At 43.1% G+C, this 23,665-nt stretch overlaps 1 protein-coding gene across 5 annotated transcripts in view; it reads right to left on the bottom strand.

Moving 5' to 3' along the window:
• RBMS1 (RNA binding motif single stranded interacting protein 1) overlaps nucleotides 1–23,665 on the bottom strand; it is a 457,592-nt gene that overhangs the window by 94,706 nt on the left and 339,221 nt on the right. For all 5 annotated transcript variants that reach the window (XM_033944639.1, XM_033944640.1, XM_033944641.1 and 2 more), the window contains exons 5-6: nucleotides 5,689–5,846; nucleotides 2,540–2,619 (exon numbers count right to left, since the gene is read on the bottom strand). In XM_033944639.1, coding sequence (XP_033800530.1) covers nucleotides 2,540–2,619; nucleotides 5,689–5,846 — 238 coding nt within the window. The remainder of the gene's footprint in view (nucleotides 1–2,539; nucleotides 2,620–5,688; nucleotides 5,847–23,665) is intronic.

The raw sequence follows: 23,665 nt of genomic DNA, 5'->3' as shown, positions 1-23,665 counted from the left end.
AATGTCATAGCCTGTTGAAACAAACAAATTAAATCCTTTTAGGATTTCACTACAAGTTTTGACAAAACTATAGAAAGTTTTATTTTTAAAGTAATAAATGTGTGAGAATAATAGAAAGATCTTCTCCTTTGCACCAATAAATCAAATAAGAAAAGCCATAGATCAATAATACTAAAAAGCATTTAAGCCAATATCAATTTTTCTTGAGTACTTTTAAGTACTGTCTGTTGAACTCACTTTGAAATCAGGAGCATTTTAGGAGCTATTATTATTGTTTTGTTCTGTTAAAGTTATTATATTGATAAATAAATAAAATCCGGTACAATATAACAAGACACTGCAGGACCCAAGATATGAGTGTCTGGTTTCAGTGAATTCACAGCTCTATAAACTCAATCAATAAGAATCACACCGATGGAAACTTCTCACACTTTACTGATTTTGCTATCTGTTAAGTTTTCCACAGCCTGTATCTTACCAGCTCTGAAAATCCAATCAGTGGGCTTGAGAAATGTACCATTTACTACAGCACTGGGTTACTATCTTGTTTTCACTTTTCAGGCTCTAGCACTTAATACATATATTCAAGACAAAACAGAAGAAAAGAAATCTGAGGCTGTCTGTCTTTCATTCTTGTATTCCTTGTACCACTTTTTTGCAGAAGAAATTTTCAATGCCAAAGCAACATATCATTATCTAGTAACTAAGGGGTGGAATTCTTCGTCTTATGGCTGTTTCTGAATGAATGGTATATAATATACTCCAATTGAACCCCTCTGAATAAAATCTAACACGTTAACCTTCAAATCATATCCCTTCTGCAAGCTTTGTTTCAGTTCCTTCCATTTCATGTGCCTATTGCTAGAAACTTGGTTATCACTTTCGATTCTCCTCTTTCGTGTCTGTAGTCTCTTTGCTTCAGTTAAATATCTGCTGTTCAACATTCGAACTCTAGAATTTCCTGTTTGACTCATGCCACATACCTATACAATCACTCATTCTTATCCTGTTTAGACTACACAAATTGCTCTCTGTCAGTTTTCCAGATTTCAGAATATGAACTGTAAAGTATAGTGCTGGTTTACATAGAAACATGATGGCAGATAAAGGCCAAATGGCCCACCCAGTCTGCCCATCCGCAGTAACCATTATCTCTTTCTCTCTCTGAGATCCCACGTGCCTATCCCAGGCCCTTTTGAATTCAGACACGATCTCTGTCTCCATCACCTCTTCTGGGAGACTGTTCAATGCATCTACCACCCTTTCTGTAAAAAAGTATTTCCTTAGATTATTCCTGAGCCTATCACCTCTTAACTTCATCCTATGCCCTCTCATTGCACAGTTTCCTTTCAAATTAAAGAGACTCCTCTCATGTTCATATACAATACATAGGTATTTAAACGTCTCTATCATATTTGTGCGACACACAAATAGAAGATTAGATTAGATCTCCGCTCTCCCGCCTTTCCTCCAAAGTATACAGATTGAGATCTTTAAATCTAATATTTAGCCCATACTAAAATGGCTAGCACGCCTTAGTAAAAGGACCCCTATGCGCAGGACTATTCTGGGAAAAATTATGTTGGGATAATCATGATTCTTAAATTTAATTGTAAAAATCTTTGGGGGGGGGGAGGTGAGAGGCTACTGATTTGACCATTAATTTGTCTATGTTCTCTGATATACTCTGGTATTTTAGAAAGGGGGTGAAAACTGTATTATTTCAGCATTTTTTTTTTGGTGTGAGCCATGTGACAGCGTGAGTTGGGGCAATTCTTTTTTTTTATCCTGTTTTTCTTTGCTGTTTTGTATTTGTCTGTATGATTTAATGTGATCTTGTTCCTCGCTTAGATTTGTGGATTTAAGCGGGTTATAAATAATTTAAAATAAATAAATAACTAAGGGCTCCTTTTACCAAGGTGCGCGAGCGCACGTTTTTAGCGCACGTACCGGATTAGCGTGCGCTACCCGAAAAACTACCGCCTGCTCAAGAGGAGGCGGTAGCAGCTAGCGCGTGCGCTATTCCGCGCTTTAAGGCCCTAACGCACCTTTGTGAAAGGAGCCCTAAATATATTCATGTAGGGCAGTGTATCGTAAACTGTGTGATGCCTGAGATTCCAGGTGTGCTGCGAAACGCTCTAAAGCAGGGGTGTCCAACCGTTTTGCTTCCTTGGGCCGCATTGGCTGAAAAAAAATGTTTCTGGGGCCGCACAAACGCGCAAATGCTGCAGCAAGACAAAGGAGGGAGCCGGCAAGACGGTAAACACCCAGGGGCAGCAGAGGAAAACACTGCATCGCTCTTGACTGGGGCCGCACAAAATACTTCACGGGGCCACTTGCGGCCCTTGGGCCACAGGTTGGACACCCCTGCTCTAAAGGCAACCTCACACAGGAACAAGTTCACTTGGGAAGTGGTGAAATCTGTCACGAGAGGGCTTTTGGAGCAAGTTAGACAAAATAGCCAAGCATGATTTGTTACAGGCAGTAATTATGCCTCACTGACACACACTCAAAGAATAATTTGGCATACGCAACATACCTGACACGCCAGGTGGAGTCTTAATGAATTTGCCATTAAAATGAGTTATCACCGCTTCACATTTTTCTGTTGATTCCATCCTGCATAAACAAAGGAAAACAAATATAAATTTAACATCTGCACTGGCTTATAAGGTTCCTGTAATGGTTTATGATCTTTAGCATTCAGCTTCTTCTGAACAAACTTTCTCCTTAAAATACAAATACAGTGGTACCTTGGATTACGAGCATAATCCGTTCCAGGAACATTTATGCTCGTTTATCAAAGCGAGTTTCCCCATAGGAAATAATGGAAACTCGCTTTGATGCGTTCCCCCCCCCCCACGAGAACCGGCATTGCTCCCCTTGAAGGCTCCCCCTGCGATCCAGCACCCCCCCTGCGATCCGGCACCCCCTCTCCGACGCAATCTGGCACCCCCCCGCCACGATCCGACACCCCCCCCCGATGCAATAGGGCACCCCTCCGACGCAATTGGGCACCCCGAAGATCGACCTCCTTGTCTGATGGGCCTTGAGCATTTGAGCATGCTCAAGGCCTGCGAGTTCACGTTCTGAACGTGAACTCGCAGCCCTTGAGCATGCGAAGATCGTGGCGGGGGTGCCCAATCGTGGCGGGGGGGGGGTGCTGGATCGTGGTGGGGGTTGCCGGATCGTGGCGGGGAGGGTGCCGGATCGCGGGGGGGAGGGTGCCGGATTGTGTGGGGGGTGGGGGAGGGCTCGTAAATCGAGCCATGCTCGGTTTCCAAGGCACTGATTTTGCAAATATTTTGCTTGACTTGCAAAACACTCGCAAACCGGTGCACTCGCAAACCGTGGTACCACTGAACACAGTTTATATTCCGCAAGTGATCAGCATGGTTTAATGAGGATTACAAAAGATTCTGCTAATAATTTCTGGGGAAGGCAAATACAATAGTCTTACATCATTATGTCAGTAATACTGGGGAAAAAAAAAAAGTAAGGCTTCAATTTTCTATGAAAAGACAGACAAGCCAATTTCTGATATCTTATTTGGAGAGAGAGAAAATTTATTTATTATTTTAAAAATTTCTATACCGCCTAGGTCCTAGGCAGTTTACAGTATATCCACATACATAACACCTAAAAACAATACAAAAGAGAGACAAATCTTCAACATTTAAATTCATAGTAATTCCTCAAACAGGACAAGTCAGACCCTATAAAAAAAAAGCATTAACAACCAATTGTGTTTTGCGGAGCTTTTCCTCTATCAGCACATTTTCTCAACTGCCCTACCAGCGAATTCCCTAATTTCACCCCAGCAAAACAAAAGGTCATGGCACAAATTTCAATATACTTCGGATTAACATTGGCCTTTAACCAAGCAGAATTTTAAGAACGCAACAATCTTTTAGGATGATAAATAATCATCTTAAAGACTGCTCTTAAAGACTGTAGCAATGTTTTCCTATAATGTACATTCTTTGCATCTGGAAAGTATAGCGACATATGTTTCTTTAATCGAAACATTCTAGACTGAATCGGGCGAATCAGTTTCGGCAGATATACCACACCGTTACAATGGTATGAAGGACATAGAAGACTAAGGATGGCAAACTATGCCCCTCAGGGGCTTCAAACTGGGTTTTGAGCTATCCTTGATTTTTTTTTAATATATTAATTAAATTAATTTATATTTATTCTGGCTATCCTGACAATCAAATCTGTCTCTAATTTCTGAGGACTGAAGTTTGTCATAAATGTTCCTAATTTATTTTATTTATTGGGATTTTTTTTTGTTTCTATGAATTATTTTTATTCTTTTTTTTTTTTTTTGATCCAGTACTTTTCCTGTTTCTCTTCTTGAACATCCAGCTGGGATATTGTATCATGAACCTTCAATAATAATAATAATAACAGCTTATATACCGCAGTACCGTGAAGTTCTATGCGGTTTACAAAAGATTAAGTAAAGGTACAAATTGACTGACTTTTAAGAGAGTAGAAGAAAGAGAATAATAGGACATGAAATTCATTGTTAAGGAGAAAGTGATCAATAGGACAAGTTAATCGCTATTGAGGGGAGAGAAAGAGTGGATCAGCTGTCTAGATGCTTTAGGAAAAGGTGTGTTTTTAGACGTTTCCTAAATTCCTCATAGGTAGTGGGCGAAAGTCCCCCCGCCCCCCACTGTTGCATACCCTCTACTAATTTACTTGAGCCCACTCAGTGCAGTGACAGTCCTTCATTGGGCACCCTGGCTTAATCCCAAAGGTCGGATTCCGGAAACGTCGCCGTTGGCAGCCTTAAAAATGGCTGCTGATCACGTATCAATCACATGACAGTGCCGTTTATAGAATTGCACCTTCATGAAAGAGAGGCGTCTGAAATGTAGGCCAGGGTTTTCAAGGCCTACATTTCCAGCACCTACCTTTTACGTGAATTGCCCCTATGGAGGCGCTTCATGATGCCTAATGGTACTTCCGGCATTAGCCACAACTACAGTGGCGTTGTGTATTGTAAAGTGCCTCTGTAGGTATGGTTCCAGCGCTGTTTTTTTTAGGTGCCAGTAGGCGCCTACATTTTTCGTTTAAATGCATTTTCTGTTTCAAATGGTGTTTTTAACTTAAGTTAGGTGCCTACTGCAGCTTAACTTAAGGTGCTATTTATAGAATCTGGGCCTAAATGTCACCATTGCTCTATGACCGGCTCCTCCTACCTCCCAAGGGCCATGAACATTGCTTCCATAGTGACCTGGGGAATAAAAGACCTGGATTCAGACCAGTAATGCTTTTACACAGCAATGCAAAGCACTATCACTGAACCGCCAGGGTTAATTTAATGTTAAAGATTCATGGCCTGAAACAGGCATATTTATATCTGCAATATTTAAATGCTGCTTGTACAGTGAAGCACAACAGAGTGGCTTTATATTCCGTGGTGCATTACAATATAATTATACTCAAGTGTACAGCAGCAAATGGCTTCTCCAAATCAAAAATTAAGCTTAACTTTTGCTTGTCAATTTGTTTTCAGTTCCTCAGTCTGTGACAGACACTTCTTAAACATCCTCAGCTTTCTTCCAAGAGCTTCTGTGGAAGATTTTAATTAGTATTTGGTGATAAAGCATTAACCTCATGCAGTCTCTCGATTTCCCAATGAACCTAAAATAAAATTGACAAAAATCTTACCTTGCAAACCCAACCCCGCGACTTGTGCCACTAGAGTCACGCAGTATCCTTGTGGAGATAACTTGTCCAAAAGGTTTGAGCATGTTCTCCAGCTCCTGTTCATCCATTGAGAGTGGCAAATTGGAAATATACAAGTTGGTTGGGTCTTGCTCCTGTTGCTAGAACAGAATTTAAGATTTTTTTTTCAGATTTAACACTTATTTGACATCAGAGCTGCTTACAATTTCTCTCTTTATAGCCTCTGTTTTTAAAAACACCCCCAACTGTACGGTACTAATCATTTCTATAGCACTACTTGACATATGCAGCGCTGTACATCAAAACATAGAAGAGACAGTACCTGCTAAAGAGAGCTTACAATCTAGTCAATGCACAGAGTCAGTGCTCAGGAGGGGGAATTACAAAGGGAATGATAAGACAGATATTAGTCCTTAGTAGGTAGGTTGGAGTTTGGAATTGAAAGCATCTTCAAAGAAATGGGCTTTGAGTCTGGATTTGAATACTGCCATAGATGGAGCTTGACGTACCGAGATAGGCAGTTTGTTCCAGGCATATGGAGCAGCAAAGTAGAAGGGATGGAGTATGGAGTTGGCCGTAGAGAAGAATACAGATAAGAGAGACTTTTCTGATGAGAGGAGTGCCTGGGAGTGTGGGGGAGAGATGACAGAGGAGAGATACTGAGGAGCTGCGGACTGAATACATTTGTAGGTCAGTAAGAAGAGTATGCGGAAATGGATAGGGAGCCAATGATGTGAGGAGAGGGGTAATATGGGCAAAGCAATACTGGAGGAATACAGCAGAGTTCTGAACAGATTGAAGGGGAGAGAGATGGTTTAGTGGAAAGCCTTTGAGAAGCAGGTTGCAGTAGTCCAGGTGAGAGGTGATTAGGGTATGGATGAGGGTCTTGGCAGTACACTCGGAAAAGAAAGATCTGATTTTAGTGATATTGTAGAGAAAGAAGTGAAAGGTTTAGGCAGTCTGTTGGATAAATGAAGAGAACGAGAGAGATGAGTCAAAGATTACCCCAAGGTTGCAAGCCGACAAGACAAGGAGGATGAATGTGTTGTTCACAGAAATAGAGAACGAGGGAAGAGGAGAGATGGGTTTAGGTTGAAAGATAAGGAGCTCTGTCTTGGTCATGTTTAACTTTAATGGCAGAGAGACATTCAGGTAACGATGTCAGACAAGCAGGTTGAGACCCAAAACTGAATGTCTGTTGAGACTGCAGATGTAGTAAGATAGATCTGCAAGTTGTCAGCATAGAGGTAATACTGAAAGCCATGGGAGGAGATTAGAGCACCAAGGGAAGATGTGTAGATGGAAGAAAGAAGTGGTCCCAGGAGAGAGCCTGAGGTACACTGACCGACTGCGGGATGGTGGTGGTGGAGGAGGATCCACCACAGCATATGCTAAAGATGCGATGTGAAAGATAGGAAGAAAATCGTGTGATAACAGAGTCCTGAAATCCAAGTGAGAACAGCGTATCAATGAGTAGGTGGTGATTTACCATATCAAAAACTACAGATAGATCAAGATTTGGCCAGGAGCAGGTCATTGGAGACTTTAGTATTAAGGCAGTTTTTGTAGAGCGAAGAGGGTGAACACCTGATTGAAGAGGGTCAAGGATAGCTTGAGATGAAAAAAAGTCAAGACAACACCAGTGAACAACATGTTCAAGTAGCTTGGATAAGAAGGGGAGGAGGGAGACAGGATGATAGTTAGAAGGGCAGGTAGGGTCCAATGAGTGTTTTTTGAGGAGTGATGTAACAATGGTATGTTTGAAGACTTTGAGCACAGTTGTGATGGAGAGTGAAAGGTTGAGGATATAGCAGATAAGGGGGATAGGAGTGGGGTTACCAGAGTTCCTCATTAAAAAAAAAAAAGAAAAGTAGTCCCACCCTGTTCTGCCCCTAGTCACACTCTGTTCTGACCTAGCCCCCCTCCACATGACCCTCGTCTCTTCTTCCCTGAGCTCAGGGCCATATCTGGAGGGTCTCGAAGCATGCCCACATGTATGTGATGTCATCGCATTTCATCCGCACATGCTTAGAGGCCCTCCAGATGCAGCCCTGAGCTCAAGGCTTTCTAAAACCCGGACAAACTGCCAGATTTTGGAAATCTGTCCAGGCACCCAAAGAGTCCTCTATAAAGATGACATGTACAGGTTTTCCCATACATCTGGTAACCCAAGATATGAGAGATAGTTGTAAGTAGATGGGTGGGATGGGATCAGAGGAACAGATGGTGAATTTGGAGAAGGAAAGTAATTTCAGGACAGGAAGGCAAGGGACAAGGAGGGGTTGGTAGAGCGGGCAGAGGAGGAGGTTGTTCAGTTGAGAACTCAAGTTTAATATTACAACTGCAATTCCCTCATACAGCTGCCTATCCGAAATCTTGAATAAGAATCGTTATTAGATAATACCCATGTACAAAGTATGTTTATGTTTGTCATTTTCATGTGATTTCTTATCAACACAGCTAGCTTTTCAGCCTTAATATTAGCACACATAGAAATGACTGGACTAAAAACCACATAAATTTAAAATATCTCATTAGGTATTAACAATGCTAGTTGCACTATCCGGTGTTAATGCCTAAGAGGCTTATGGGCATCGTTAAGATATGATATTTTACCACTAACTTAGCACTGGTCCCATTTTATGCAATGAGACCTAGATACTAATAACATGAGTTAATAATAAAATGTATAGACTGTATTAATTCTTATTAACTTCCTCCCTTAATGTGGACTATTGACACCAGCAAAGTTAATAAAACTTCTGAAGTTATAGCTAACTTAGAAGTCTTAGCAGGCTGCATAACTTGGACCTCATAAAGCCTCACATCACTCCAAAATGACAAGGGCCTCTGGGCCCACTCCATATCCTTCTTTCATAGGCAGAAAAGGGAACTGGCAGGCCAAGGATCTCCACCCCAGCCAGGCAGAAACAGGTCCTGAAGGCCAAAAATCCACAGACTCACCTCTCAGATTTTTTATTTATTTATTTATTTTTTTTGGAGGGTGGGGGCAGAAAGGAGATGACTTCACTCCTGCAAGTGAAGATTTTTAAGGGCTAGATTCACTAAACCTCCAAACCGTGCACGATCTTTTTCCATTTGCATGCCAGCTGACGAATTCAGTAAAGGCCTACATGCAAATGGAGACAATCGTTAACACGCCCCTTACTCACGGTCAGAGATATCCCCGCTCATGCGCACACCCTGACAGTAGTGACAGGAGAAGCAGCCTCCTGTCACTGCTGTCAGGGCCCAGCCCAGCCCAGATCTCTCTTGCCTGCTCCCGGACTCTTCTGCTCTCTATCGCCATTCCTTGCAGTGCAAGTCCGTGGTTTTAAAGTGGGCCTGCACTGCGGGGAATAGCGGCAGAGAGCTGGAGAATCTGGGAGCAGGCAAGAGATCGGGCACTGGCCTGACAAGACCGAGGGCCCCCCCTCCGAAAAACACGAGGGCCTCCCCAGCGACCCACATATAGCAGGAGGGATGCCCACTCTATCCTGCCATCACCCGACGCTGCCCTCCCCGCCCGCACGAATATGGCAGGAGGGATGCCAACTCCCTCCTGCCACCAACTAATTTCCCTCCAACCCCATTCACTAAAGCCTGTAGCGATCCTCCCATGCAAATTAGCAAAACCTGAAAGGGAACCCCCACGAATTTCGGGGGAGTACTGTACAGGAGTAAGCTGATTAGGCTCTGTTAAAGCATGCATCATTACAATATTTTTTTAAAAAAGGTAGCTTCTAGGTTTACCAGGCTGAAAAACTAATATTCAAGCAGCATAAAAAGATCACAGTGTTGAGGGAGAGCTAAAGAAGCAGCCACAAATTTAATCTGGTTTCAGAGTTATGTGCTATACTACAATCAGGCTTGTCCAACCTATGGAGCTGGTGCCAGAACCCTGTCCGCCATATTTTCTTTTTTTGGCCCTCTGAAGCCTGCTTCCCCGCCGTGACTGAGATCTCTGTAAGTTTAAGCTGAGCAGTGCTGGAAGTCTAGATTGGTCTTGCGGTTTCAAGTCTCGTGAGACCAACTTGAACTTCCGGCACCCTGCACCTCAGCCTTGCAGAGAGCTGAGTCAGGGTGGAGAAGCCCATTGCTCAGCGGGGAAAGAAACTGGGTAAATGAATGTATTGCAAACTGTGTGCCTCCTGAGATTTCAGCTGTGCCGCGGCACACTGGGGAGGAGGAGAGACGCCGGCTGCCTACAGGACGTGCCCCTCCTTCTCTCCAGCTCTCTTCCCTGCTGGCACCCCTTTCTGGCGCCTCGGGGCCCGTCTGGAAGTCCTGCGCAAGTGCGTCGACGTAATGACGTCACACATGCACGTGACATCATCATGGTGATGGCCGCACACTTCTGGATGCCTTGCACCACTACATTTAGTGTGCCTTGGCTCGAGAAAGTTTGCAGGACAGTGGGCTAAATCCTTGGGGTGGGGGGGGGAGGTATATGACAGAGGTAAGTAGGCTGGATGAACGCTGCAGGTAGATGAGAGAGAAAGAGAGAGACCGGCTGGGAGGGATGACACACTTTGGCATCTTGCCACTATTTGATGAAGCACACAGCAAAATGTAAAGCCATACACCAAAATGAAGACAGATTCAAAGGAGAAATCTTGTCTTTCAAGCACACAAGTAGAAGTGGATAAGAAAGTATCCGTGGCAACACATACAAGCCTTCCTGTTTTCAAGGCGGAAAGTTTTGGTTCACCAGCATGCTTCAGTAAGAATGAGAAATATTTTTTAAATCCCCTGAAGAAACCGACGGGTGAAACGGTTAAGGCCACCATGGGGATTTGAGACAAGTGCCTTTATGTTCACCCTCTCCAAGGTAGAGAACGAGAGGGCACTCTCTAAAGTTAAAAGGGGATAGATTCCGTACAGAACGTAAGGAAGTTCTTCTTCACCCAGAGAGTGGTAGAAAACTGGAACGCTCTTCCGGAGGCTCTTATAGGGGAAAACACCCTCCAGGGATTCAAGACAAAGTTAGACAAGTTCCTGCTGAACCAGAACGTACGCAGGTAAGGCTAGTCTCAGGGCACTGGTCTTTGACCTAAGGGCCGAGGCGGGAGTGGACTGATGGGCAGGATGGACCACTGGTCTGACCCAGCAGTGGCAATTCTTATCTTCATTTATGCTTGTTTGAACGTTACAGTTTGGGACTTGAACAATCGTTTGGCATTTAGCCATTTCTTGTGTGAATTTATGTTGTCTTCTGGACGACTTCTAAGAATTGAAGATTGACTGAGACATGTTTTAGTGCACTAGCTAAATATTTAAACACGAGAGGGTTTTTGGGTTGGGTTTTTTTTTTTTGCTTTTGGCACTATTTTTCACTTTTGCAAAAATAAGGGTTTTTTTCTGACCTATGATTATACCCTTGCCCCCAATGTGTTCTTTGAAACAAGCCATGAGCTTAGGGCACGGGGACATTTGAGGTCTTTGTCCCCCTTGCAATTGATATCAAAATATTATTATTTTCTGTATTCACTTGTATGGCCTTTGAATGTTACAAAATATAAAATATGGCCCCTGATAGAAAAAGGTTGGAAAAGACTGTACTACACAGTAACATCCAAACCTGTATAACATAGCACATCCAGTAAAAACCTGTGGCTTGATTTATCTCACGTCATCTGATTTCTCCTCTGCTTTCGGCCAAGTCAGCAGAAACCAAAGACAAGAAGATGGCTCCCCTGAGAGTCTACAGCTGTCATTAATATTCATTAGGGCCCAGTGTACAAATCCGAGAGGAATGAAGACTGCATGAAGACAGCTATATTTTTGACACAAGTTCACATTTCACTGGTAGAAAACCAAGATTAAGATAGTTTTAATTGTCTTAGCATTTACTCGCTCTTTAGATCCTATTAAATAATTGTATTTTTATAGCTGCAGCTACAGTATGTAAATTTACAGTCTTCTTCCTGAATGAATAATGTTAAGGAAAATCTTAACTGAAGTTCAAGCCTTAAAGTCTTAAGCTTTTAGTTGTATTTTAGTTTTTTGAAGCTCTTTGGAAGACTTAGGGCTCCTTTTACTAAGGTGCACTAGCGTTTTTAGCAAACGCAGGATATTAACGCACGCTACTAACGCCAGCTTAATGCTGGCGTTAGCATCTAGCGTGCGGGGCAATGTAGCGTGCACTATTCCACGCGTTAATGCCCTAGCGAAGCTTCATAAAAGGAGCCCTTAGGCTATAAAAATAGCTTTCCACTATGGGGCAATAGTCCAAATTTTCACATGGGTAGATGTATATTTTTAAAAATGCAAAACTATGGGGGAATGTCTATTAAATATTAACACGTGCTAATGTGTGTAAGAGTAACTCGGGTACAGAAGCAGTTAGGGCCAGATTCTATAACTGCGCCTCAATCAACAGGCACCTTGAAAAAAAGGCGCCAGCAGTGTGTCAGTCACACTCTGGAGCCATTTACAGAATTGTGACTTACAGCACCTTTCACAAAACTTAGGCGCTGGTAATGTAGGCCAGGGTTTTACTGGCCTACGCCGCAGGTGCCTTAAGTTCTTTTCAGAATCGTGCCTAATGGCGCCTATCATAAGAACATAAGAAGCGCCTTCTCCGGATCAGACCTTCGATCCATCATGTCCAGCGATCCGCACATGTGGAGCTCCTGCCAGGTGTACACCTGGCGTAATTTTTAGTCACCCATATCCCTCTATGCCTCTCGTAAGGAGATGTGCATCTAGTTTGCTTTTAAATCCTAGAACGGTGGATTCCGCAACAACCTCCTCTGGGAGAGCATTCCAGTTGTCAACCACTCTCTGCGTGAAGCAGAACTTCCTGATATTTGTCCTGAACTTGTCCCCCGTTAGCTTTATTCCGTGTCCTCTTGTCCGTGTCAAATTGGAAAATGTAAATAATTTTTTTCTGCTCTATTTTGTCGATTCCTTTCAGTATTTTGAAGGTCTCGAACATATCCCCTCGCAGTCTCCTTTCCTCAAGGGAGAACAACCCCAGTCTCTTAAGTCGATCCTCGTATTCCAGTTTCTCCATACCTTTTACTAGCTTCGTTGCTCGTCTCTGCACCCTCTCCAGCAGTTTTACATCCTTCTTTAGGTTGGGGGACCGATATTGGATGCAGTATTCCAAGTGGGGTCTGACCATTGCTCTATAAAGCGGCATTATGACCCTCTCCGATCTACTCGTGATTCCCTTCTTTATCATGCCCAACATTCTATTTGCTTTCTTTGCCGCCGCAAACATGCCCATTTAAGCATTAGGCGCAGCTAGACACCTACCTTTTATAGAATTGGGTAGGCATCTATCAGACAATTACATTTTCCCCCATTTATGAGCTTGTTAAAGCTCAGTTAGGCAATTAATCAGCCTCTAGATTAAATAAAGTTCAATTTAAAGCATCACCCTATAATTTATACGTCATTTCTCAGAACAGACCAGCATTTACAGTTTTTAAAAGCTCCTCTTTTTAGCCAATCCTATCACTATGAATCTTAATTTAAAAAAAAAAAAAGACCAATTCTATTCTAATGTTCATCAGGGCAAAGGGAGACATCATACACAGCACTACACATAAGCACAAAGGGGGAAATTCTGTAAATGGCTTCTAAAAAGATGGGCGCTTATCTCTTGTCAATCACACTTAGGTGCCTATTACAAAATCATGCCTAACTTAAAATTTAGGCACCTGTAATGCAGGCCAGGGTTTTAAAGGCCAACATTATAGGTTATAGCCTAAGGGCTAGATTCACAAAGGGCACGGATCGGATCCAATCTGTGAGGGATCCGATCCGTGTCCGGGGGGAGGCTGATTCACGAATCGCCCTCATGCAAATTGGAATCACGCCCCCATCCGACTGTTGGGATCGCTCTCTAGCTATCCCGACGCATGCGCAGACCATCTGTAGATGGTCTGCGCATGCTTCAGAGCAGCAACCTTTTTTTACTTTATTTTTTAATTTTATAATTTTTACTTTTTCTTCGCGAGCCCGTGGTTTTAACCCGCTTTAAAACCATGGGTTAAAACCACGGGCTCGTAGTGCGGGTAAGGGCAGGAGACCAGGGCGGCCAGTTGGGGCAGGCAGGAGAGAACCAGAGATCCGGGGCGGGCAGGATAGATCAGGAGATCGGGCCTGAGAGCAGAGAAGCAGGGCAGACAGCATGGCGGCAGAAGGCAGAGCAGTTGGAAAGGACGGCTCAGTCGGTGTTGCTTTTTATTTTAGTGAATCGCTTCCTGCCTGCATTTGAATGCCGTTCCCCCTCATTTGCAAGCGCGGATCAGAGGATGATCAGGACAGAGGTTTGTGAATTGGGGCAGAGGGAAATCGGGTCGTAAAGGGGTCACTAAGTGGTTGGAAGTTGATTGGTGGGCTTAGTGAATCTAGCCCTAAGTCCTTTAGAGAATCACACCTAGTGGCACCTAAATCCTTCTCCACCCCTAAACATGCCTACTTTGGCATTAGGCGCCTATCTTCTGTAGAATTGCGCCTAAGAAGACAGGTGCCTCTCACCCAATTTATTTTTATACCACCAGATCTACCCACAAATTTAAACTATCCTTCCCCTCATTAAGAGGCATTTCCCATACAGGAAAACTAGGGACCTCCCTCCCCTTCAGAATCACCGAACTCTGGAACAAACTTTCCTCCCCTCTTCGGAACCTGAGCTCTCTCCAACTTTTCCGCAAACATCTGAAGACCTGGCTATTCTCAAAAATCAGATACCTATTCCATCTCTGGCACTCTAAGCCCTCTAAAAACCCTTCATACTCGGACCTCTAACCTTTCATTGTTAGTTCTTTTCTATCCCATCTCCTGTAAACCGTGCAGAGCTCTACGAATGTGGAGATGATGCGGTATACAAACCTAAGGTTTAGTTTAGTTTAGTTTTCTAATTATGAGCTTGTGTTTATTAACAAAATCAGTTTACAATAGCACAAAAGAAAAATTCATGCACAAGAAAAAAAAGTATACAACATTTTGACAGAGGAAGGAAAGAATGAAAAAGGACAAAAGAAAATGCTAGATCTTCCAGTCTGCAGCCCAGCACCCAACACCCTCTAGCCGACCTTCACTGGTGTTGTGATTAAAGATCACTAAAGGCCAAGGAAAAAATAATGGGTTTTCAAGTTCAATCTTGAATGTCCTAATGTTCATTTCTGTTCTAAGGAATTCCAAAGTGCCAGCACCAGACAGAAGAAAGCTTGCCTCTCAGACATTATTTAATCTGGCCGCCGCTAAAGGGAGGAAATGATAGGCTATTTTGTAATGCAATGGTATGCAGGCAAACAAAGCTAAACCTGAATTCAGCTTGCCATGGAAGATGTCTCTTCTTAATTTCTATAAATTTATCGAACAAGTAACAGGAACTAGAAAATATTCTCCTTAAGTGGATGATAAAATGGAATCAAGAATAACAGTTTTTTAAATACCAGATGTTGTTACTAGGACCAGATGTTATTACTAGGACCAGATGTTATTACTAGGACAAGATGTTGTTACTAGGACTTCTTAACCCAGTTCAGTTAATACCAAGTCCCATGGGATATCTCTAATGCATGAGTTACTCATAGACTGGTATGAACTTTCTCTTTGGTATGCAAATCTCTTTCATGCATATTTGTTGTGGATATCCAGAAAACCCAATGGAACTTGTTGTGCTCTGAGGATTGAGTCGAGAAAGCCTGCCTTAGACTTTTTACTGAATTGCTTCAGAGCCATCAGGGGAAGCCCAGATCAGCTGATTGTGGCTCCGAGCTGGCAGGAGAAGCCACGAGTCAGGTGAGCCAGCAGCTGCCGCTCTCCCCTCTGCCAGCTCTCAGCTGATCACAGCTCTGGAGCTGCCGCCAGCTGGGCAGAGGAGGAGAACAGTGGCTGCAGGCAGGAAGAGGAGCTGTGCCTAGAGATTGCTCTTCTGAGCAGGCACCAGGCACAGTTCCTCCCCCTTTTACCAGGGCTGCTCTGTAAGAATAGCATGCATATAATTTGCATGCTATTGAGCTGAGCATCTTACAATAATACAAAAAATTGCTCCCAACATGGTATTTAATAGTGTGTTGTTGGACCTTTGAGCATCGGAGCCTGAGTCAGATTGAATAGCTGTTTCACTTAGCATTAGCCAACATTTCTCCACAAAATTAAAGTCTTGGAACAGTATGACATACTGTACTTTCTGTGTCTATTATCTTTAATGTAATGTAATGTAATGTAATTTATTTCTTATATACCGCTACATCCGTTAGGTTCTAAGCGGTTTACAGAAAATATACATTAAGATTAGAAATAAGAAAGGTACTTGAAAAATTCCCTTACTGTCCCGAAGGCTCACAATCTAACTAAAGTACCTGGAGGGTAATAGAGAAGTGAAAAGTAGAGTTAGAGGAAAAATAAAAATAAAATAAACATTTTAACAAGACAGCATTGATCTAAATACTTTGGAAGGTAGAAGAGAGGAGAGAAAGGAATAGAAGCAGAAGGGGGAGCCGTTGAACAGTAGAATTCTGGAGAAATTTAAATGATAGAAATAGAACAAAACAAAGACAAAAGGCAAAACAATAGATAAGATTAAAGATAAATCATAAGCTGGAAAGAAAAATAAAATAAAACTTTGTCTTCAATCCACGGTTTCAGCCTTTGTGGCAACAGCCTTTACAGAGGTGTCTGAAAAGATACAGATTTGTGTTGAGCTGCAGTGTGAGAGAGGACTATCCATTCCATACACTGAATCTGGAGTTTCTCTAGGGCTCGCAGGATCCTTTCACACCTCTGGTTTCTTCTTTAGAGGCAATGTGGTATCCCATTCTCTCATATCTCATATGGAAGTTCTCTTAATAAAGTCACTCCCTCTATAGTAAATGGGACCATGAATCCAAGTGATCATAGAGTTCAATGTTAAGAACACAACATAAGAACATAAGAGTTGCCATACTGGAATAGACCAAAGGGTCAATCAAGCCCAGTATCCTCTTTCCAACAGTGGCCAATCCAGGTTACAAATACCAGACAAGATCCCAAAAGAGTAAAACAGATTTTATGCTGTTTATCCTAGAAATAAGCAGTGGATTTTCCCCAAGTCCATCTTAATAATAGCTTATGGACTTTTTTTTAGGAAATTATCTCAACTTTTTTTAAACCCTCATAAGCTAACTGCTTTTACCACATTGTCTGACAACAGAGGCTAGAATTTAATTACAATGTTGAGTGATGAAATAAGCCACTCCGGGCACCTGGTTTCACTTGTGATATAAAACTATCCATTTAAAAAGATCCCAGCTGAAGCCAAAGCTATGTTCTGTTGTTGAGGTCCTTTATGTGTTTTTCATAAGAAAATAAATGTTCTTGGCACTGTTTGAAGCTGTTTTGTGAAGCCTCAGATTAGCTACAGTTACCACTGCAAATGTTTCTAAGTCGTTAATGACTTCTTGTTCTATTTGCATACAAGTCTATTATAAAAACTCACTCCTATACCGCAATTACCACTAAGGGCTCCTTTTACGAAGGCGCGCTAGGGCCTTAACGAGCGGAATAGCATGTGCTAAAATGACGCACCTGCTAGCCGCTACCGCCTCCTCTTGAGCAGGTGGTAGTTTTTCTACTAGCGCACGCTAATCCGGTGCGTGCGTTACAAACCCTAGCGCACCTTCGTAAAAGGAGCCCTAAAGTTCTTTGCGGTTCACAAAAGACTGTAAATACAAAAGATGGAAATGAGTAACAAAACATACCTAATTTCCAAAAGATTCTATGAAGAGATATGTTTTTAAAGCACATCAAAATTTTTGATAAGAGTCAACCGACATAATTAGATAATTCAAATCCTTATCCCATAATGCCGCTTGGAAGCACAGCAGACACTGTTGAAATCTTTCAAATTTACAACCCTTGGTGGATGGAAAAGAAAATAGTGCATGAGATTTCCTTGAGTGCTTGGAGCTACTGATTGTGAATGATTCCAAAAGATAGTCAGGGATTAAACCTGCCAATATCTTGAAACAGAAACATCCAAACTTGAACTTAATTCGTGCTTCAATCGGTAGCCAATGTAGTTGATGTTAATAAGGTGTAACATGATCATACTTCCTCAGATTATAGATCAGGTGAACCGCTGCATTCTGTATAATGCGCAGTCTTTGAAGATTTTTTTGGGCTCCAGCAAGACGCGCGATGTTACAGTAGTCGAGTTGGCTCAAGACCAGGGATTGCACTGGCAATCGAAACGAATTATATCAGAGTATTCATATCATAGAATCAACGTGGGTTTTCATAGTTAAATTTCGGTCCAAAATTACACCAAGGGCTCCTTTTACTAAGGTGCGCTAGCATTTTTAGCGCGTGCTAACCCCGCGCTATGTGCCAAAAACTAATGCCAGCTCAATGGAGGCGTTAGCATCTAGTGTGCGCTAAAACCGCTAGCACAGCTTAGTAAAAGGAGCCCCGAGTATTTTAATAGAAGATTAAACAAAATAGGTTTTAGCATTTAAGACAATTCAACCAACTGTGTGGCGTGTGCATCATACTCTTCCTCTCCTTCTTACATTCTTCCTGAGTCCAAAAGTACGTAGCCCTGGAGCTCGTTGCTAGGGGATGTTACTTGTGACTCCATTTGGAAAGATCAACACTCTTGCTATTAACCATTGTGGCGTTGGGTCTAGATTTACAAAGATTAGGGGACACTCGATGAAGTTACAGAGTAATACTGTACTTTTAAAACCAACAGGAGGAAATATTTTGTCCCTCGGAGAATAGTTAAGATGTGGCAAGAGCGGTTAATGTGGCTGGTTTTAAAAAAAGCTTTGGACATGTTCCTGGAGGAAAAGTCCATAAACTGCTGTTCAGACAGACATGGGAGAAACCATTGCTTTCCCTGGTTCGGTAGAATAGAATGCTGCTACTAACTGGTTTTTTGCCAGGTACTTGTGACCCGGATTGGCCTCCGTGAAGACGGGATACTGAGCTATATGGACCATTGGTCTGATCCATTAGGGCTATTATGTTCTTATGGCTGTTTTTCAATTAAGTTTTTGTAGTTTGCCAATTTCTGGTAGAAAGATGCTAATTCTTTGAGCCAAATGATGGAGCCCTTCATCAAATCAACAGCTCTTCCAATTTGGGACTTTTAGTTAAACAAATTATTTTGTTATTTCACACATTCCATATTTGTGATGTTTGCATTTTCCATATTCCCTTACTCACCTGTATTCTAGGGGTACAACATTTACATTTCTGAAGAACATTTCTGAAGAACATTTCTGTTCCAGTTTTATTTGATGGTGATTTAGCTGCAATAATGGTCATCTGTAATTCTTGTAAGATTGCTTTGGATTCTCTAAATGTTTTCTTTTGATGTCTCTATTTCCTTCATTTCCTGAAGTTTTTATGCTTCTACTGCTACTTTCAATTTGCAATTAGAGCACATAAATTTAAGGTTTATTTCCATAAGTGCAGAATGTTTCAGACTGATATTTTGGATGGGTATCTTTGATGATCTTGCTCATTTGAGGTATTCAACCATCAGTGATACTTGTGTATGCAGTGATTATATTTTTCCTTCTAGATCTTTTTTTTCTAGAGAGCAGATGTTATCTTTCTGCATTTCTTCTAGCATTGTGCCATTGTTGGTAGGAGTCTCTCAGTAATGTATTAAAAAAAATATTTGATGAATATTTATCCCATTCCAACATAAACACCATGGCAGACTACATTCACCACACATATAAATTATAAATAACTTAAAAAATAAAAGAGTCTCATAACAGTCTCAACACTCCCCCCCCCCATGGTGTAATTTCAGGTTTAGCAGGCTCAGGGCCCCGTCTGGATAGCCTCCATGCATGTGCAGATGTCAACGTGATGACATCACACATGCACATGATGTCATTGCATCAACATCTACGCATGCTGGGAGGCCCTGCAGATGCGGCCCCGAATTTAGTGTGCCGGGACTTGAAATAGTTTGTGAGACACTGGTTTACAGAATAGGAGCATAAGTCAATTACATGCACAATTGCCAATTAGTGCTTGTTAATGCCAATTACTGGCACTAATCTCCAATGGAATGCTAATTAGCTAATTTATGTTACATATGTAACTGACACTAGTCTATAACTGGCCGCACAATTATACACCTAACTTTAGGCACCATTTACAGAATTTGAGGGTTTAATAAGTAGTATAACATAGCAGATAATATGGAATGATTAATGCCACCCATAGGTGGCGTTAAATGCATCCATATTAATATGCAATGAAGTTAATGTGTTGTAACTGCATTGTCTTTAAGTGCATGGGCCAAGGCTCAATATGCCCTAAACAGTTATCAGAGAGGCTCTGCTAATTTTGACCATCAATAATAATAAAACCCTTAGCCGCGCATGCCCGATTGAAACTCCGTGCCTGTGTGCCTCTGAATGCGTAGTATACCACTAAGCAGGGAAGCGCTGGGGAAGCCAAAACTGCGATCCTGGAAGCCTTTTCAAAGGCGAACAGACTACCCAGAAATGTCTGTCTTCAGCTCCCTCCTTTCACCCAACTCGCACTCAGTCCTTCCCCTCCTCAACCTTAGTGATGACCACCATGGCGGCGACTACCCCCTCCCGCCTTCTCTCTGTCTGCCGAGGAAACCCCGGGAGGAGTAAGTGGCAGTGGCCTACCAAGGGGGAACCAGGTGGAAGCATGAGAGTGTTACCGGCCTTGGGGTCATGGTCCGAGAACTTCCAGGTGGGAGAGAACAGCAGGCAGGGTCATGGCTCTGCTGCGATCCCAGGGCAGGCAGGAGGTTTAATTGTTGCTCTGCCACAATCCCTCGGGGGCTCCTGGCAATGCTGAAGATGAGGCAGCAGTCCGGGAAGAGCAGAAGAGGCTGGGAAGAACACAAGCGGGTCCAGGGAAGGAGTTAGAAGGCAGTGGGAATGTGAGCGGATCCCAGATAGATAAATGCTTGGGTCCGGAAGAGTTGTGAATGTTGGGCAGGGGAAACAGAGACAAAGGGAGCCATGTTGTATGAGGGGGAAGGGATACAAGGGATTCAGAAATGAGTTGGTGATGGATGAGGGAAGAAATATATAGAGAAAGATGGGGTGATTCTTGATGGAGGGGAAGACAGAGACAGCAGCATGCTGGATGGTATAGCAGAGAGAGAGAAGAATATGGAATGATGCTGGATGGGGAGAAGTGATTTAGAGGGATGCTGGATCAGGAAGAGCAGATGATGATGGATGAGATGGGGTGATGCTAGATAAGGGAAGAGAAATAGATTGGAGGCTGAAAGGGAGACAGAACAATGCTGGGTGGGGAACAGGAAGATAGACATTAGGGTGATGCAGAATGGGGAGGAAGAGAGAGAGAGAGAGCGATGCTGGATGGGGAAAGAGAGATAAATTGGGGGGGGGATGAAAAGGAGGGAGACAGAACAATGCTGGATATAGTGCAGGAAGATAAATAGTTTGAAGCTAGATGGAGAAGAAGAGGGAGAGATGCTGGATGGGGAAGAGAGAAAGAGACAGGGCAATGGTGCTATGCTGAATTGTTTGGAAGAGAGAGAGCAGAAAACAAGATGGGGAGGAAGAGAAAGGGAGAAATAAGTAATGCTGAATGGGGAGGAGAGAGATTGTGTGATTCTGAATAAGGGGAAGAAAAAGAAAGATGGGGTGATGCTGGGTAAGGGAAAAGAGGGGACATGTGAGGGAAGGAGGCTCTAAAGGGAGGTTTTGGGGAAGGAGGCTGTTAAAAGAATACAGTTTGGAGAAGAGGGTTTGAGCTTGGAACTGCAAAGAGTGAGTTGTGAGAGAAGGAGTCTGGGTCTGAATTTGGGGGTTGAAAATGAAGACAGGTGTGATAAGGAGACTGGGGCTAGAACTGAGGACTGGAAGAGCAATTATAAGAAGGGGGTTAGGGTTGGGGGCTATAAAAAGGGAATGTGTGAGAGAAGGGAGCTGGGATGAAAAAAGGGGGAGATGGGAGAGGGGGCTACAAAAGGGGACATGTGTGAGAAAAGGACTGGGACTGAAGCTGGGGCTAAAAAGGGGGCTTGTGAGAGAAAGGGGCTGAAGATAGGAGCTGGAAGAATACGTGAAGGTTGATGGGGAAAGGGGGAATGGAGAGGGAGTTCTATGGAGGTGAAGGACAGAGAAAGGGGACAGATTTTTAAGTTGGTGGAAATAGGGAAGGTAAAAGAGGAAATGGGAGCCTGAATATGGGGGTAAGACATAAGAAGAATAGCCATACTGGATCAGACTAATCTATTACAGCACCCGTTAATGTAACAGGCTTAAACACTAGTTAATACATAATAATCTCAAAATTTTAATGTACTTTAGTAAAATGGACATAAAGTCTAAATTATTAGGAGTTTTTGTGAGTTCTCAGAGTACATCTTCTGAGTTGCTGGACAATACTAATGAATTGGTGGGCAAGCTGTAATGCCTTCTGAAGGTTCTTGAGAGGCAGGCAGGTGATGTTGAGTTCTATGTCCTTCAGAGTCCTGGCCCACAAAATGAGGAACCTGCTTTATTACAGAAAATTCCCACAATTAGCCACTTCCCAATCAGAATAAAGATTATAAACCTGTTGATGCAGTTTCCCAAAATGGCCAGGAGGTGGAAGCATAACATATAAATAGAGTGTAAATAGAGTAAGCATAAGAATACAGTATGTCAATACAACAAAATTACTGTTGTGACAGGACAGCTGAAGAATGAATGCATTCAACAAAAGAGATATTTTAAAACTGGAAGAAGAAAAAAAGATAGATTCAGTTTAGTTGAAAATTTGGAAAATAAAAATGAAACATTTGTACAGAAGTAGAAAGAGATCTAGGAATCTGTAGAGGAAGCAATGGTCTCAAGAAACAAGCAAGCTGGTATCTTGAGCAATCTTTAGAGGACTGCTGCTTTAATAATGTTCATTTAGACTGAGAAGTGGGCAATTGTGGCATAAAGCGCCCACTCACCATCTGAAAGACATTAAGAAAAACCTCAGTGTACGTGTGGAAGAGTTCCTAATATACAAAGGGGAGGGAGGGAGAAAGAACTGGCAGAAGCTCTGGACATCTGTTTTCTCATGCTCGGAATAGGGACCTCATGTCATTGATAGCCACTCAGAATCATGTGGCTAAGCACTGCTCACAACCTACAAAGATTTAGGTTCAGATTCAGGAAACGTTATTGTACATGCACTAGATAGAAAAGGTAATTTCTAAAGCCCTTTTTTTTTTACAGGTATAGCAGTACAGAAATAGGTTTTTATACAACTGTCTGCCCTAGGGCATGTTACATACAGAAAGGTTCAGGGATATTTAGAGTTGGATTTGCAAATATATTCCTACTTTTTGATTCTCAAAGATATGCATGTATTTTATCTAAGAAATTAAGCACGCCGCACCAAAAAGCAGGTATCTGCCTTCTAAGTTCTTTTCCAGTACCGTATTTTCGCGGATATAACGCGCGCGTTATACGTGATTTTACGTACCGCGCATACCCCTCGCGCGTTATATGCCTGAGCGCGGTATACAAAAGTTTTTAAACATAGTTCCCACCCCGCCCGACGCCCGATTCACCCCCCCAGCAGGACCGCTCGCACCCCCACCCCGAACGACCGCTCGCATGCGCTCCCACCCGCACCCGCGATCGGAGCAAGAGGGAGCCCAAGCCCTCTTGCCCGGCCGACTCCCCGACGTCCGATACATCCCCCCCCCCGGCAGGACCACTCGCACCCTCACCCCGAAGGACCGCCGACTCCCCAACAATATCGGGCCAGGAGGGAGCCCAAACCCTCCTGGCCACGGCGACCCCCTAACCCCACCCCGCACTACATTACGGGCAGGAGGGATCCCAGGCCCTCCTGCCCTCGACGCAAACCCCCTCCCCCCAACGACCGCCCCCCCCCAAGAACCTCCGCCCGTCCCCCAGCCGACCCGCGACCCCCCTGGCCGACCCCCACGACACCCCCACCCGCCTTCCCCGTACTTTGTGTAGTTGGGCCAGAA

The sequence above is a fragment of the Geotrypetes seraphini genome, chromosome 5, assembly GCF_902459505.1.
Source record: "Geotrypetes seraphini chromosome 5, aGeoSer1.1, whole genome shotgun sequence".
Classification (NCBI taxonomy): domain Eukaryota; kingdom Metazoa; phylum Chordata; class Amphibia; order Gymnophiona; family Dermophiidae; genus Geotrypetes; species Geotrypetes seraphini.
This window is presented reverse-complemented; position numbering and strand designations above follow the sequence as displayed.